General features: G+C 48.7%; 6 protein-coding genes across 6 annotated transcripts; 3 read left to right on the forward strand and 3 right to left on the reverse strand.

Moving 5' to 3' along the window:
* Window positions 1-544: 544 nt before the first annotated feature.
* N7478_000892 (60S ribosomal protein uL18) lies at window positions 545-1,707 on the reverse strand (the record flags this gene model as incomplete). Its single annotated transcript, XM_056917107.1, has 3 exons — window positions 545-1,409; window positions 1,511-1,548; window positions 1,705-1,707. 3 exons carry the CDS (start codon window positions 1,705-1,707, stop codon window positions 545-547), a joined length of 906 nt encoding a protein of 301 aa, XP_056784987.1.
* Window positions 1,708-2,129: 422 nt separating this feature from the next.
* Window positions 2,130-2,977, reverse strand: N7478_000893 (HAD family hydrolase; the record flags this gene model as incomplete). The annotated part of the gene is made up of 2 exons (XM_056917108.1): window positions 2,130-2,861; window positions 2,918-2,977. 2 exons carry the CDS (start codon window positions 2,975-2,977, stop codon window positions 2,130-2,132), a joined length of 792 nt encoding a protein of 263 aa, XP_056784988.1.
* A 729-nt stretch (window positions 2,978-3,706) lies between these two features.
* Window positions 3,707-5,064, forward strand: N7478_000894 (kinetochore subunit FTA4 family protein; the record flags this gene model as incomplete). The annotated part of the gene is made up of 5 exons (XM_056917109.1): window positions 3,707-3,872; window positions 3,928-4,096; window positions 4,161-4,223; window positions 4,294-4,600; window positions 4,948-5,064. The coding sequence occupies 5 exons, from the start codon at window positions 3,707-3,709 to the stop codon at window positions 5,062-5,064; spliced, it is 822 nt and encodes a 273-aa protein (XP_056784989.1).
* A 77-nt stretch (window positions 5,065-5,141) lies between these two features.
* On the forward strand, window positions 5,142-6,593 carry N7478_000895 (uncharacterized protein; the record flags this gene model as incomplete). The annotated part of the gene is made up of 3 exons (XM_056917110.1): window positions 5,142-5,909; window positions 5,985-6,045; window positions 6,139-6,593. 3 exons carry the CDS (start codon window positions 5,142-5,144, stop codon window positions 6,591-6,593), a joined length of 1,284 nt encoding a protein of 427 aa, XP_056784990.1.
* Window positions 6,594-8,044: 1,451 nt separating this feature from the next.
* Window positions 8,045-12,057, forward strand: N7478_000896 (putative cell wall biogenesis protein Mhp1; the record flags this gene model as incomplete). Its single annotated transcript, XM_056917111.1, has 3 exons — window positions 8,045-8,096; window positions 8,252-11,353; window positions 11,411-12,057. The coding sequence occupies 3 exons, from the start codon at window positions 8,045-8,047 to the stop codon at window positions 12,055-12,057; spliced, it is 3,801 nt and encodes a 1,266-aa protein (XP_056784991.1).
* A 560-nt stretch (window positions 12,058-12,617) lies between these two features.
* N7478_000897 (FAD-dependent oxidoreductase) lies at window positions 12,618-14,012 on the reverse strand (the record flags this gene model as incomplete). The annotated part of the gene is made up of 2 exons (XM_056917112.1): window positions 12,618-13,653; window positions 13,717-14,012. 2 exons carry the CDS (start codon window positions 14,010-14,012, stop codon window positions 12,618-12,620), a joined length of 1,332 nt encoding a protein of 443 aa, XP_056784992.1.
* Window positions 14,013-14,420: the final 408 nt, after the last annotated feature.

A 14,420-nucleotide genomic window follows, 5' to 3' on the forward strand; every position in this document is an offset into this window, starting at 1 on the left:
TCCGGTGCTCTGACTAGTATAGCCACGGGGCGTTGCAGTAAGTATGGTCAACCCAATGGCGGAAACCGTCATTACGGTAACTTTGGTGATCCACCAGAAGTACATTAAGAAAAGGTGGTGGGTTTCTCTGACCAACTTCAGTTTTAGTGCAAGGAAAGAAAGGGTGAGTTTCTAAGGGGTAATCTGTTTTCGAATTCTACTGTACGAATTACTGGTCTACATTGAGGATATCACCTACTGGTTCCCGTCTACAATAAATAATTACGGAACCAAACCAAGGGCGTACTAGCAAGGAAATTGGTGAGGGAACGATGAGATTTCATGGACATTGGAGCAGTTAGAGCTGTGGAAAGGAAAATTGCCTTGAATGAAACACCGAACTAATTGCTCCGAGAAAACCTCCTTAAAACGTAACAGAAGTGGTATGTGCATGAATCAAAAAACAAACGCCGAGTGGCAATAAGCCAGTCCCCTCATGAAATTTTGGTGGAACTTTTGGAGAAACAGTAGCGAACCGTCAGACATGTCAGAACTAGCAGACAATCTACTGGGCGGAGAGCTGCTTGATCTTCTCGGCGACGTTGGCCTTGCGCTGGGCGTGAGTGAGCTTCTCGACCTTGTACTTCTTAGACTCGGCCTTCCACTGCTCCTTAGTCTTCTTGGAGCCCTCATCCTCATCCTTCTTGTGGGGGTCCTCGCGGATGGCGGCGTGAGCCTCAGTGTAGAGCTCCTCAAGGTCACCGGCATCAACCTCATCCTCGACGTACTTGACGAACTGGGACTTGAAGCGCTCCTCATCCTCATCGGCGAGGGTCTCCATGTACTCAGAGACGTGACCGCCCATGATGTAGTTGCGGAGCAGGTCAGCGTCGAGCTCCTCAGTCTCGATGTCGTAACCGGGGAAACGGCGGTCGGAGTGGGGGATGAAGACACCACCGTCGGAAGCACCCTTCATGGCAGCGAAGACACGGTTACCGGTGGATGTACGGACGAGACCGACATCAAGGAAAGCCTTGAAGGGACGGCGCTCACCGTCATCAGTCTCAATAGCCTCGGTGAGAGTGTGCTCACCGGTGGCCTCCTCGACACCCTTGAACTGCTCATCCAGACCGAGCTTGGCCAGGACACGGCGGGCAAGGAGCAGACCAGTGGCGTAGGCAGCGGCGTAGTTGGTCAGACCCTGGTTGATACCGTAGCGCTTGAGCTCGTGAGAGTAAGCGGAGGCGAGAACCTTGTCACCGGAGATCTCAGAGTAGACGATCTGGGTGATGATGTCGCGGTTGGTGAAACGGACGACCATGCGGTACTTGGGCGCATTGTACTTGTTCTTGGCCTGGGTGATCAGACGCTTACGGGCGTAGTAGTCGGTCTTACCCTCACGGCGGCGACGGTACTTGGTCTGGTAGCGGCTGGAGGGGTCAAAAAATTAGCCTCATCTCTCAAACAAAATCACAACGTAAAAGTTTTCTTCTCTCATCGAAAATGAGATTTGGTGGGTATAATTACTTACCTGAAGTAGGCATCGCTCTTGACGTTCTTGGTGAAAGGCTACAAGAATAAAAACCTCGAGTCAGCAATTAGCGCTTCAGAATTTTGTCGTCCGAAGCATCTTGCAAAGACCCGGCTCCGGTTGAAACGGAGGGAAAGAAAAATAAAAATGCAGAATGGTATGTTTCAACCATCTGCAATGGCAGTAACACTCACCATGATGACGGTTGTCGGTGCTGAGAACTGATGTCGACGGATGGAGAGAAAAAAAGAAATTCGAGGTGGTGCGGCGATTCTTTGTGGGGGATTTCGCTTAGCGTGGGCTGCATCCCGCAACTCAAAAGTGCGGTTGGCGACGACCGTCGACGACCACCATAATAGTCGCGGCTTCAGGACCACAACCCAGACTTTGCTACGTAGTGTGGGTCCACTACATACATTGACTTACGTGCAATTCACATCGCTTCAATTTAATGATTAACGATGGAACAGTAATAAGATCCTGCTGTATCTTAATTCTTAATTCTCCAATCTTTCTGTCTATCTACCACTTGGCCTTATTTCCATCTTCAGTCCCTAGTAAACGGCTGAAACTCCCGTAAGAGAAGAAAAGAAAATGCACCATATTCATGCTAAACCGCCTAAAGTCGAGCCTTATCATTGTCCAGCAATTCAAGGCCAGTGATTCTTTCTAGCTCTTTAACTGCAACCTCAATCTTGCCCAAGGTAACCTTCACAGTACCCATACCAGCCTTCTTCGCCCCCTTACAGTTCTCACCAATGTCGTCAAAGAAAACAATATCAGCAGCCTGAACTGGCTGCAGTCCTCGTTTTCGCGCCAAATCATTCATCTCTTGAATCGCCACCTCGTAAATCCGTGGATCAGGCTTTCGAAGTCCCGTATGCGCAGAGGAAATGAAAAAGTCGAACTGAGATCGTACACCAGACACATCATCATTGTATGGATGTCCATCGGGGAACTTCACCGTATTCGACAAGGCACCCATGAGAAATTTGCCTGAATCTCGGAGTCTCTTCAAAGCTGGAAACATATACGGGTCGGGAGTGCGAGATATCCTCATCATTTCCCAGAAAAGCCACTCAGCATCCACGGTAGGGAGTGGTGGGACTGTGGCCGGGCCGCTGGCGCCTTTCTTATTCTGTAGTTGCTCATGGAATTCCTTCCAGAATGTGGGATTCCGTAGGTCCTCGTTGAAGCCTTTGAAGAACTCGGCATCCATGGGGATGTCGCCTCGTTCGAGCCTGTGCCAGCTGCCGTCAGGCTTGCTGCGGGATATGCTGAAATTCACCCATCCAGGGGGGATGTTCTGAGATAGCTCATAATCTAGAATTGCCTGGAATGGAGACACAACCTGACGGTTTGTTAGTTATCATGCATAGTTTAGAGCTGGTCTTGATGCCGACTTACACAGACTCCCCCTATGTCGAAAAGAAGCCCCACTGGGCGCTGAGTTTGGTTGTCTGCCATGAGAATGAAAATCAGGGATATGTCGGCTTTTCTTCGAATAATATGCCGCGAGTGTTATGTAGAGAGTTGACAACCAAGTAAATGTACAGAGGTATTCAAGTTGCTTGGGAAGTGATCGAGACCCTTCAGGGCTGGATGCGGTCTTATTGCCGAGGTACGTGGGGGTTGAGACCGAGGGATCTTCTTCCCCATACACCAGTCACAACAGCTCTCTTTTCGTAGGCTTTTGCTAAATCGCAATTCATGAAAGGCTCTACGAAGGTTTCTCAATCTCGTTTTTAAATATCTAATTCTCATAAATGCAGTATCATTAAAATTCCCACTTCAGTGGGCGTCGCGTTAGTCAGCGTGTTCGCCACCTATTTTCTCAAAATATATACTATTCACGTTGCGGATAGGTAAAGTTTGCAAATCCAAGAGATTTCGAGTTCTTTGAAATGCATTTTTCCAGTGCCATCAAATCCTTGATATTTCCGGACTTAAGAGCATATACTAGTGGTAATAGCGAAAGAGAAAGTAAACTAGCTAGCGAACGATCTATTCATTGCATCGTCTCTCAACATTGGTGCTGTATATGTACATGGACTAGACCCACTTTAATACCAAATTAGGTGTTCGTCAGCCAATAGAAATCATCGACGCGTTATCGATAAGAGACGCGCTCTGCAGATAAGGAAGCCACTCCGCGAGTCTAATTCATAATCCACATCTTTTTGTTGCGATGGAGCGATGGATTCAACGCGAACAATATCCGAATTGAAGTCGACCTTCATTTGGAACCAGGTCCGGATTCTCTCCGAAAACCTCGAACCCCCAGAGGATTGGAGAAACTATGCAGTGGAGACCGAAGATGGAGCCCTGCCTGACAAGGTGATCCAGGACGTATTGCACAAAGGTAAGAAAGCTCTGCCCACCGTCTTCCTTACTTATTCGATGCTAATTCCGTGTAGTCAATTGGGAAGCCAAGCAACATAATCGTGTGGTATATCCTTCCCAGGCAATTCACCATGTCGCGCACCAAATTGCCAATCTGTACTGGGCCTCTGTCAGTCAAGAGATTCAGAGCCGAGCTGCATTTGCGAAAGGAGTCGAGAAAACAGCAGATCTATCGAGGCACATGTATGATTACACCGATTCTTCTCATCAAAATCTCGCTATTGCATTATACTGACAAGTTCTGAAGGAACATTGTCAATTTACCCTTAGATCTAGAGTCGCAGGGTGCCAACGACGAGCAAAATGCACGGCAAGTCTTCCCATCCATCAGGCAGGATTCTCTCCGATTGGAGACCCGCCCGTCTAACTCCGTTGTACAGATACCAGCATCTTCGGGAACGACTGGCCAGTCTAGATCAGCGGCGGCAACAAAGACAGCGACGACGCGATCAGCTTCAACATTTGCATCGCTTACTTGAGCCGTTCAATGACCCACAACAAGATATTCAGCCTAATTTGGTCACGCGCGATGGAGATTTGGCGCAGGAACTAGAGAAGATGCGTATGCTGGTCGCTCGAGTTGGAGGTCGGATTGCACAGCAGAAACCTGGTGGGGAGGTCTCAGGTGGGGAAGAATACTTGCTTCCAGGGTCAGATCGCAGAGTGGAAGCTCTTATGGACTTGGATGTATGACTTGAATGACATCAATTTTTTAATGAAATGTTTCTTTGTCTTTCGCTTTGTTATCTACTTATTCTTCTACTTTACTTTTATTTTTGATTTATTTTTCTTGTTATCTGGCTTTTCTTTCTTTTAAAACACATCCCTCACATTGCGAAGAACCCTGGTCCATGCAAAATGGATTTTGAACCTAGCACCGCATGGTTTGTAAAAGCGTCAAGTACCACTGGTTGTCCTCGGTAGGCTAGTTCGATTGCGACGAACACATTTTCTATAAGACTGAGCTAGTGCAAGGAGAGAAGCGGGGGAGGAAGGTACTCTCCAGAGCTAACTATTACGACTGCAGGCATCAGGCCGTCTTCCATGGGTTTGCAGCAGCATCAGCAGGTGCGATTGAAGAGACAAAGTTCACGGGTTCCTTTGCAATTCATTCCGTCTCCGTCATCGACTCGATTACACCTACATCCTAAGCGCGGGACCTGGTTTGAGTGGAAACAAAATCGCAGATCCCCCCATAGAGGCGACACAGTCAGAACATGCCTGATCGATGACTGCTGCTGCAGTGCCAGAACCCGAGATTCAGCGTGAATCGATGAGTGCACTGGATAAGATGAAGCGCTTGGTCGGGTTGAACGGGCGGGGAGCTAACCCGATCGGGCATGGTGTGGCCACCCCCATCAATTACATTCACGACAGCCATCTCCTTGAACAAAACGAAGACGCGATAATTGACCACCCCGCCCAGCTTCTCGATTGTGCCGCCATCATCGAGGGTGTTACTCCTCCCTCCCCTTCCAAGGCACCTTTTACGCGTGGGCACCGCCGTCGTTCCACCCACGTGAGTCGGCGTGACCTTGAGAAGTTTCAGAAGGAGGTCTTAGGCGTTGAAAATCACGCTTCCTTCTACGACGAGGAAAACGGCACCTCACATCCTATTCATCCGTACGATCCTCAACTCGAGGAATTGAACCGAGCCTTTGCGGAAGCCGATATGTCGATGAACAGCGGTACAGGAATGTCTGGCAATCCGGGGTCTGGCATGTTGTTCTCGGGTTACGTGGACAACTCCCCTGGTACCCCTAACATGGGCAGCGTCCCTCGCCAACCCGTGCAATCCCTGCCGCCTGCAATCCCACACCCGGCGAACCAGATGAATGGAACAGGCATGGCTGCGATGAATGGAAATGGACCGATGAATGCGGGCCACCAGATGGATCTCCATCATCTCTACGATATGGTGCTGGAATTGAGTGAGGTTTTGAAGAATAACCGAGAGGTCACTAAGAATATTGTTACAAGTGCTGAGGAAATCATGGTACGTCTTGAGGAGGTTCCAATAATTCTGTTTGGGGGAAGTGAGTCTAAGTGTAAACTGACACGGTCGGAATAGAAACATGGGTCTTCAGAAGGTGCTAGTCCTGCAATGCAACAAGTCAATGGTGAAATCACAGGTGCGTTTCAGACATTTTACCGTCGCCCTCGCTCTGATTATAACAACTGGGCCCCTCTCCAATTCATCGATCGGTAGCTAACATTACCGGTAGCTGCCCGAATCTCTGAACTCGAACGAGCGCTCGCGAAGGAGAAGCGAACGGTTGAAGACCTGAAGCGGGAACAATCCGAAAACACCAAACTCATTGGAGACTACGAGTCTGGGGTGGGTACAATGGTAGAACAGATCCGCAACTACTGTCAGAACAACAACATGCATTTCTTATATCAGAAGAGTCATTACAACAATCTCCTACAGGCGGAACGGGATGCACATCTGGAGAGTCGGCTGGACCGCGATTATTGGCATACCCAAACGATGCGGTGTGCAGAGATGATTCGAAACGCCCATCGGTTACGATCGGACGAGGATGAGATGCCCGTTAGCATTGTCGCTGGGCTGCAAAATGAGGTTCGCGCATACCGTAACGCCCTCGGAATGGAGCCTGAAAGACCCGAAGAGGAGTACGGCTGGGAGATCCTCAAGCATACCTCTAGTGCGGAATAGAAGTGTGGATTTACGGGGATGGGCGGAATTAGGATGGAATGATGCCGTGATGACTTTTCTTCTTTTCTTTTCTCTTTCTCTTCCTCTTTTTTTTTGATTTGCATAGAGACTGGCGTTTTATGTTATTCTACGGATTCCCCCGAGTCTCAGAACCCTTTTCTGTTATTTTATTTCCGAGGGTTGATGATCTTGGGAGGACTGGAGTTTTTTTTTTAATTGTTTCATTGGTTCATTCTACAGTATTTATTGTCTTCTTTTTTTTGTATTGTGGGGTGGTTTTATATGTATACTTCTCCTCCATCCCCCATCCACCCCTTCTCTCCACCATTATTACATTACCATTTTCTTTCTGCAAATAATAACTTCGTCACTGATGATCAAGCTCGGTGGCGTCTGTTAGTCTGTGTCGGTGTGTATTGTATATGCAATTATGGATCTACTAGGAACGGAATGAACAATGCTAGGTCCAAAATAGTGGATATTCAGGAGTCATTACTCCATTCAAGAGGAATTAAAGAGAAATTAAAGAGGGGTCCTCTTAGGTCCTCTTTGGTTGGAAAGAGACTAGATCAACCCCGGTGCCGTTTTCATTGCCCGATGATCGGGTGAACTGGCTTTTCCCCCACCCTTTTCTCTCTTTTCTTGTCTTTCTTTTTGTGACTTTTCGACTTTTCGTGTTTGCTGAAACCCACTTTACTAGGTTTTTCCCCTATCATTGAACTCTGGCCGGTCACGGAGGGTTTCAATCAGAACGGAGTCGATCATTCGTATGTTACCTCACGTGCTGTCCACTAAGTCTTACAGTTTGACAGTTTTTACTTGTAAAGAGTCTGAGTTCTCTAAATTCTGTTATCCAGAGTTAGCTAGTCCAAGGTTAATCATAATTATAATTATAAATACAATAAAGCCAATAAAGAAGTGGAGACTCCACAACTCCCGGGGCAAAGACACGATTATGTCACCTTAATCGCTTCATCCACATCCGGTCGCTTCCAATAGCCTCGTTCTCTTTCCTCTTCGGATATTTTTCTTGCGATTTCCTAACTTCTATCCTCTTCTCTTCTTATCTCACTAGCCCACCTCACCATGTTGTCCTGGAACCATTCTCCGGTGAGACCGCTTTGCTACCATCTGTAGTGGTATCTCGAACCTTGCATTGACTCAGCAATTCCGCTGGTCGCATACCTTCCGAGTTACCTACCTTGTACTGCCTCATACTACTATTCTACATAACCGACTGGGTATCGTTGTGGCATTTTCGGTCGAAGATCTTTGAAGAAGTGGGGGGATCAGCCAACTATGCGTCATCCGAACTAAGGCCTTCCCCATCATTTGATAATTCCACGCCACATAGCTGGCCACCCGCAAATACTACAGGGTCTCCCGCAGCCCTCTGCCCTCATATTTTGTTTATTGCGATAATCAACAGTTGAACAAGAACAAGGCTCAAGATGGAGGGTGTTCAAACTGTGGATGTGAGCTGGCTTCATCATTCTCAGAAAGGTGAGAGTCCCACTTCCGCCCGCCGGGTGATCCGGGGTTTCCCTAGCTTGAGAGGGGTTACAGAGAGGAGAGCGAAAAGCCGAAGAGGAAGATGAACGAAGAAAAGAGACATTTACATGAGGAACACTGATTCTAACATACATACTCTCCTTTAGATCATCTCTCGCGCACGAAATCTGTCACTTCAACGGGAAGCAGCAGGCCTGAAGGTACTGGTACTGGCAGTGGCACCAGCACCAGCACGAAAGACTCAGCGCCCAATCCCTCCAAAGCGCACCGTCGAACTCGATCAAATAGCAGCCCAGCCCGTCCGCCATCCTCAAACAGCTCAGCTCCAAAGCGCGAACCACAACCCGACTCAATCCCAGAAGAAACAAAAGCCACACCAACACCAACACCAACACCGGAATCTCCCGCGGACCAAAACTCCTCCTCTACATCCACGACACCAGCCCCGACAGCTGCCAAAACAGTACCAAAACCAGCCACCGGCCGTCGAAACTCATGGATATCCAGCCTAAGCTCCAAGTTCTCTTCCGGCTCCACCCCGCCATCGCAATCTAGTCTGAAAGGAAGCCCCGCAAGCCCCAAGGCAACTGGACCGCTAGATCTGAACCCGTTCGGCGCCGCATACTCCCCAAAAGACAAGGAAGAGGAAAAGAAAGACGATTCAAATTCGAATCCTTTTACTTCTTCGTCGCCGAAGGGTCCCTCGTTTATTCATAATGCTCTTCGAAAGTTCTCATCAAATTCGGGTGGATTGCCTAGACTTCCGCCTAATGCTGCGAATTGTCCTCGTCGGGTGATGAACCTGGATCAGGACCGGGAGCGGTGTAAGATTGCGGATTTGAATCAGGCGAAATTGCATAGGGTGGCGTTTTGTGTTGATGTGGAGATTGCTGGGTTGTCGCATCGGGATTCTGATGAGGATGCTCCGCCTACGAATCAGATGAGGCAGCATTTGCCTGAGTCTAATCGGCAGAAGTCAAAGAAGGCGGATGAAAAGGCTGAAACGAAGACTGAAGCGAAGGCGGAAGCGAAGACGGATGCCAATACGGAGGCGAAGACAGATGTTAAGGTGGAGGCCAAGGAAAAGGATAAAGAAGAGGCCAAGGCATTGATAAATAACCAAGCTGCAGTGGCTGAGAAGGAAGCACCAGCATCAGTGCCAGCACCCGCACCAGCATCGACACCGGCGGCAGCATCAGCGCTTGTTCCTTCAACGACCACCCAGCCAAGCAGTCCTCCGAGTGCCCAGCAAACGGAGACCTCAACTGAGGGGACCTCCGCGGCCCCCCCCAAACCTGCAGACCCTGAATCGAATGGCGAAAAGAAGGATCCAACCCGCAAACAAGAAAAGAAAAAGCGATCGGAAGAAGAGCGCAAAGAGCGTAAAGAACGTAAGCGTAGACAAGCCGTGGCAAACGGCTCGATACCTCTACAACTCGACGCAGAAAACGATGAGGATGAAGCTCGGCCACCGGTGGCTGGTGCTCCACGATCCAAAACCCAGAATCATCCTACGACAGACCCGGTGCGGATTTACCGTCGCTGTTGTCAGCTCAGAGAGACTCCGGTCCTCAAGCGAGTGGTTGATGAGATCTCTTCACCATCGTCCACTCTAGCAGAGTCACCTGGTACTGTTGCAGCGCTCGATCTCAGTAACTTTCCTATGACGCCCCAGGATATTGCGACGCTTAGCGATTGGCTCGCAGTTGTACCCGTTCGAAAGCTCCTATTGGAAAACTGTGCATTGACCGATGCTTCTGTTCGAGCTATACTTTCTGCGCTATTATCTACAAAGACCGTGGAACAAATGCGATACCGTCGAAAGCGCAATCGCAAATTCGAGTCACCAAGTCTCAAGTTTGAGCGATGGGGTGTTGTGGAAAAGCTTTCACTCAAAGACAATCCAAAAATTGGCCGTGACGGATGGCGCCATATTGGTCTCTTCGTTCATCTTTCTAAATCATTAAAAGCTATTGATCTTTCTGGCATTCCCTTTCCGAAACCCCGCGTTGGAAGTGATGGGTCTCAGAGCTCGTCATCTTGCACTGATGTCTGTGATACCTTTGCATGTGCCCTCGCTGAAAGGTTCAGTGGGGACCACCTTGAGGAACTCTTGATGAGCGAATGCAAGCCTTCCAGCGAGCAAGTGAAACGGATTTGCGAGGCTTCAACTAAGATGGGACTGCGAAGACTAGGATTTGCCAACAACGATGTGACAAGAGAAAGCCTCGGGCATATCATTGAGTATGTTAGAGCTGGACAATGCGAAGGACTTGACCTCGGAGGCAACCCAATCAAGAACGATCTGGACCTCATTGCAGATGCTATAGAGCCTGACCAAGCATTCTACGCGCTCAGTTTGGCTGATTGCTCCTTGGACCCTACGGTGATCTCTCCATTCTTGCAAGCTCTCACCCAGGTCCACAACCTTCGCTTCATCGATTTCTCTCACAACCCTGGCCTCTTTACAGCCCAACCAAACGCTCTTGGAGCATTCCGTCGTTTCCTCCCTAAGATGCCATCACTCAAACGCATTCATCTTGCTGATGTCAATTTATCACCTGATCATATTATTGGCCTGGCAGAGGTTCTACCTGAATGCCCAAGCCTTTGCCATTTGAACATATTAGAAAACCCCCAGATTGCGTCTCTGGCATCTGCTACCGACCCTGCTGTTCAGGAAGAGGCATGTGCGGTATACGCATCTATGATGGCTGCTGTCCGCGTCTCGGGTACAATCATCGCTGTGGATATTGAAGTTCCCACTGCAGAAAACAATGAGGTTGTGAAGGCACTTGCGTCGCAGATTGTGGCGTACTCTCTTCGAAACCTGGAGGGTGCTGCTATCGGGGAAGATATACCGGAAGCACTTGCATTGCCTCCATCTAAAGATGTCACAGTGCCTGAAATTCTACAGCACATTGTGGGTCACTCTATTAGTGCGGAGGAGCCGTTTGATGAAGAGGATGATGTCGCTCCTGATGAGGACTATGTCATTGGCGGTACGGGTGTAGTGAAGGCATTGGGTGTTTGTCTTGGGAACCTCGATCACCATGGATCTGATATGCCAGGAGATTCAGTGCCAACCAGTGGAACTACCACACCCCGTCGCCCGAGATCTAGAGGCGTTGTTGCCAAGAGGCCACGCGATATGTCAAAGAATCTGCTGGAGTCTGCGCGCAATATTCGTACTCGGATCCAGTCAGCTCTGATTCGCGAGGACCGAGCTGGTAACGATGCTAACTACAGTAAGCTCTATATTATCATACATCTTATTTCATGTTCTAAGCTAAAATTCATTACAGGACGTCTCCAATTCCTGGATCTCACTCTGCACAGAATGATCCAGCGCTTCGAGGATGAATATCCTGAAACTCGCTTGGCTCCTCAACCCGCACCTTCATCTGCCCCAGTAGATATCGGCTCCCAACACTCTGGAGAGGATTTGAATGGCTCAGCTGTCCTCAACGGCAATTTGAGCGGAAGTGTCATGGACAACGAAAACGCCATCGACGACGAAGAAACCGACCAATACGCCATTCATCTCTCCCGAACCAGCTCAATGACCTCTCTCCACGCTCGCGCCATGACCTCAGAAGAAGGCCACGTCCATCGTCTAGGACAGAACCTCCGCCGCGACTTCCTCAACCCACCCGAGCGCGAAGAAGGCGACGACGAAGACGACGACTCACACCTCGTCGCTTTACGCGAGAAACTGGAGCGTCTCCACGAGCAACAGGCTCAATCCTCATTTAACAGCAACGATGCCTTTGCCAAGCTCGGTAATACCGTTGATGAACTATGGGCTGCTCAACGACAAGACGCAGAGAGCTTTGAAAAGTTCAAACAATCCCAGATCGCTGCACAGATCAACAGTGGATTACGTCCGTCTCCGAACCTGAATCGGAAAAGTGACTCCACCGATTCTGAAAGCAAGTCATCTCCATCGTGAAACTATTGTTTCACTTCTTCTTTATACTCAACGGATATTCATATCCATATTGACATTGACATTTAACGCCTGTCTCTTAATCCTTTTGTCTGTTCTGTTCCATTGCCAGCACAGTCTTTGTACATTTTCTCGGTTTTGTTTATTATTTTGAGATTTAGTCATACCCAACTGCAGCATTTTTTATATCTAAAATATGAGGATTTGTGAAATCAACGCCGGAAATGACGGCTTTTGACCCCAGAATCGGCTGCTTTTCCACCCCTAACTTTGGAGGGCGAGGGGTGCTTCACATCGCACCTTGCACCACCATTACTATGTCCAATCTAGATTTAGGTCCTCTGCTCGATGTATACCGAGGCTTCCAGTCTGCCAACTACTAGTAAGCTAAATTTGCAGCTGCGAATGCGAGGATTCTCTACATTTACAAGGGCATATAATTAAGGGCATGTAAATTCAAATGAAAATTTCTATCTTAAGTCTGTTGTTGATGTTTATAGATTGACCATGATCGCTGATATCTTTGGGCTAGAAACTCCAACACAGCACCTTCGTACTCTCAATCAAGCTTTCGAATCAGGCATGCTCTTGTTCCACGGTACTGCTCCGTGCATGACCTCTTGAGAAGGAATATAGTCAAATACTGGTGTCTGGGCAACCTGTTGAGCGGAGCGGTCCATAAAGTACTTCTGGACGAACGAGAAAGGTGCAATGTGGCAGTCCACCAGCTGAGAGATACTACTAGCCCAAGTGGAAGCAGCAGTAGCTGTGCCAGACTGCTTGCAGCCTGATACTACCACGTCATAGCGGATATTCTTAAAAGACTCAAAAGCCACCTCGAGCTCTGCAGGTGTTGGGTAGACATGGGAAGAGGAACGCATAGCCTTGCGAACCTCATTAGCAAGAACGACAACATCAACCATACCCATGTTGCAGCCCATGCCAGTACTAGGGGTGAACTTGTGAGCTGCGTCACCGACTAAAACGACTTTTCCGTCCAAGCTCCAGTATTCAACTACGCCCTCTTCTAGACTGACTAGGCCGGCTTCTAACCGCATCTCATAAGCATCTTTGAGAGTGACTTTGCCGTCCGGAGTGAGTGGAAGATGACCCCATTGGCTGATAATAGCTTCTTTGTCCTCCGCGGTATGTCGAATGCGATCACGAGTAGGCTTTTCCAAAGGTAGATACACACTAACGACAGTTGACTGTTCTCCACAGAATAGCTGGGTGGAGGCACCGACACCATGGGTTTCATTGGTGACACCAGGTTCGAGATGCAGCCTGGGGAAGCGCACCCACAATCCTCTGTAAGTTGTGAGGAAAGGCTGCTTTGCATTGATCTTGTCGGAACCAGAAGCGACAGCGATCTCCCTCATAAGCTGACGGACAGTACTATGAGCGCCATCGGCACCGATGACAAAAGTGCCATCGTATGAGGTCCCGTCATCGCACTCAACTATCACACCAGTGTCGTTTGTCTCAACTCGCGAAACCTTCTTATTTGTCAGGATCTTGCTCTGAGCATCCACTGGTAGGTTACTGTAGAGCACATGTGTGAGATCATGACGGCTCACAACACGGAGAGATTCACCATGGCTATATGTAGTTAGCAATTGGCAGTTCAGCCCTGTTGCTGGTTTGAGAGAATTGATCACGTACTTATGCTTTATGTGGTTGAAGATGTCAAGTTTTCCAATATCGTGACCCGAATGATCTGTACGGGTAAGATCACCGAGAGGGCTGGTAACGCGCTTGAGATCTTCTTCAAGGCCACATTGGTATAATGCGCGCAGACTCATGGGGGAGAGAACGAGATTGGAGCCCGCATCGATGACTGCGCTAGCATTCCTCTCGAGAACAATGAAGTCGATGTTTGCTTTGCTTAGAGAGATGGCAGCAGTGAGACCTACAGGACCACCGCCGGCAACAATCACTTTGAATCCTGCTGGAGCCATTTCAAGAGATGCGTAAAAGGTGAACGGTTTGGAAGGAATCTGAACTGTAGGTTTTAGAAGAAAGTGTAAGGTTGATATCGATTAATCTTTTGCTTTTCTTGTTATTCCATATTTCTCGCTTTTTTGACGGGGCATCGCGAGGTCTTTATATACTTCGTGGGTCCCAAAATCGGTGTTGCTACATACTAGTATTGCCTCTGGTATAGTTGATACACTATAGGCTTCTCGGTATCTCGGAACCGAGCTGTCCGCGTACATAGTATTGGAGACAGTTATCAAAGTACGTAAGCGCGGACCCATCGGCCCCGCAAAGCCGAGCACGTCGTTGTCTTCCAGTGAACACACATGCTACGCACTGATGACTACCTTGAATTGTTATTCGGACCCTGAGTACCGGTAAATCCCGAA

The sequence above is a fragment of the Penicillium angulare genome, assembly GCF_028827245.1.
Source record: "Penicillium angulare strain IBT 27051 chromosome Unknown utg000001l_segment0_segment0, whole genome shotgun sequence".
NCBI classification, from domain to species: Eukaryota; Fungi; Ascomycota; class Eurotiomycetes; order Eurotiales; family Aspergillaceae; genus Penicillium; species Penicillium angulare.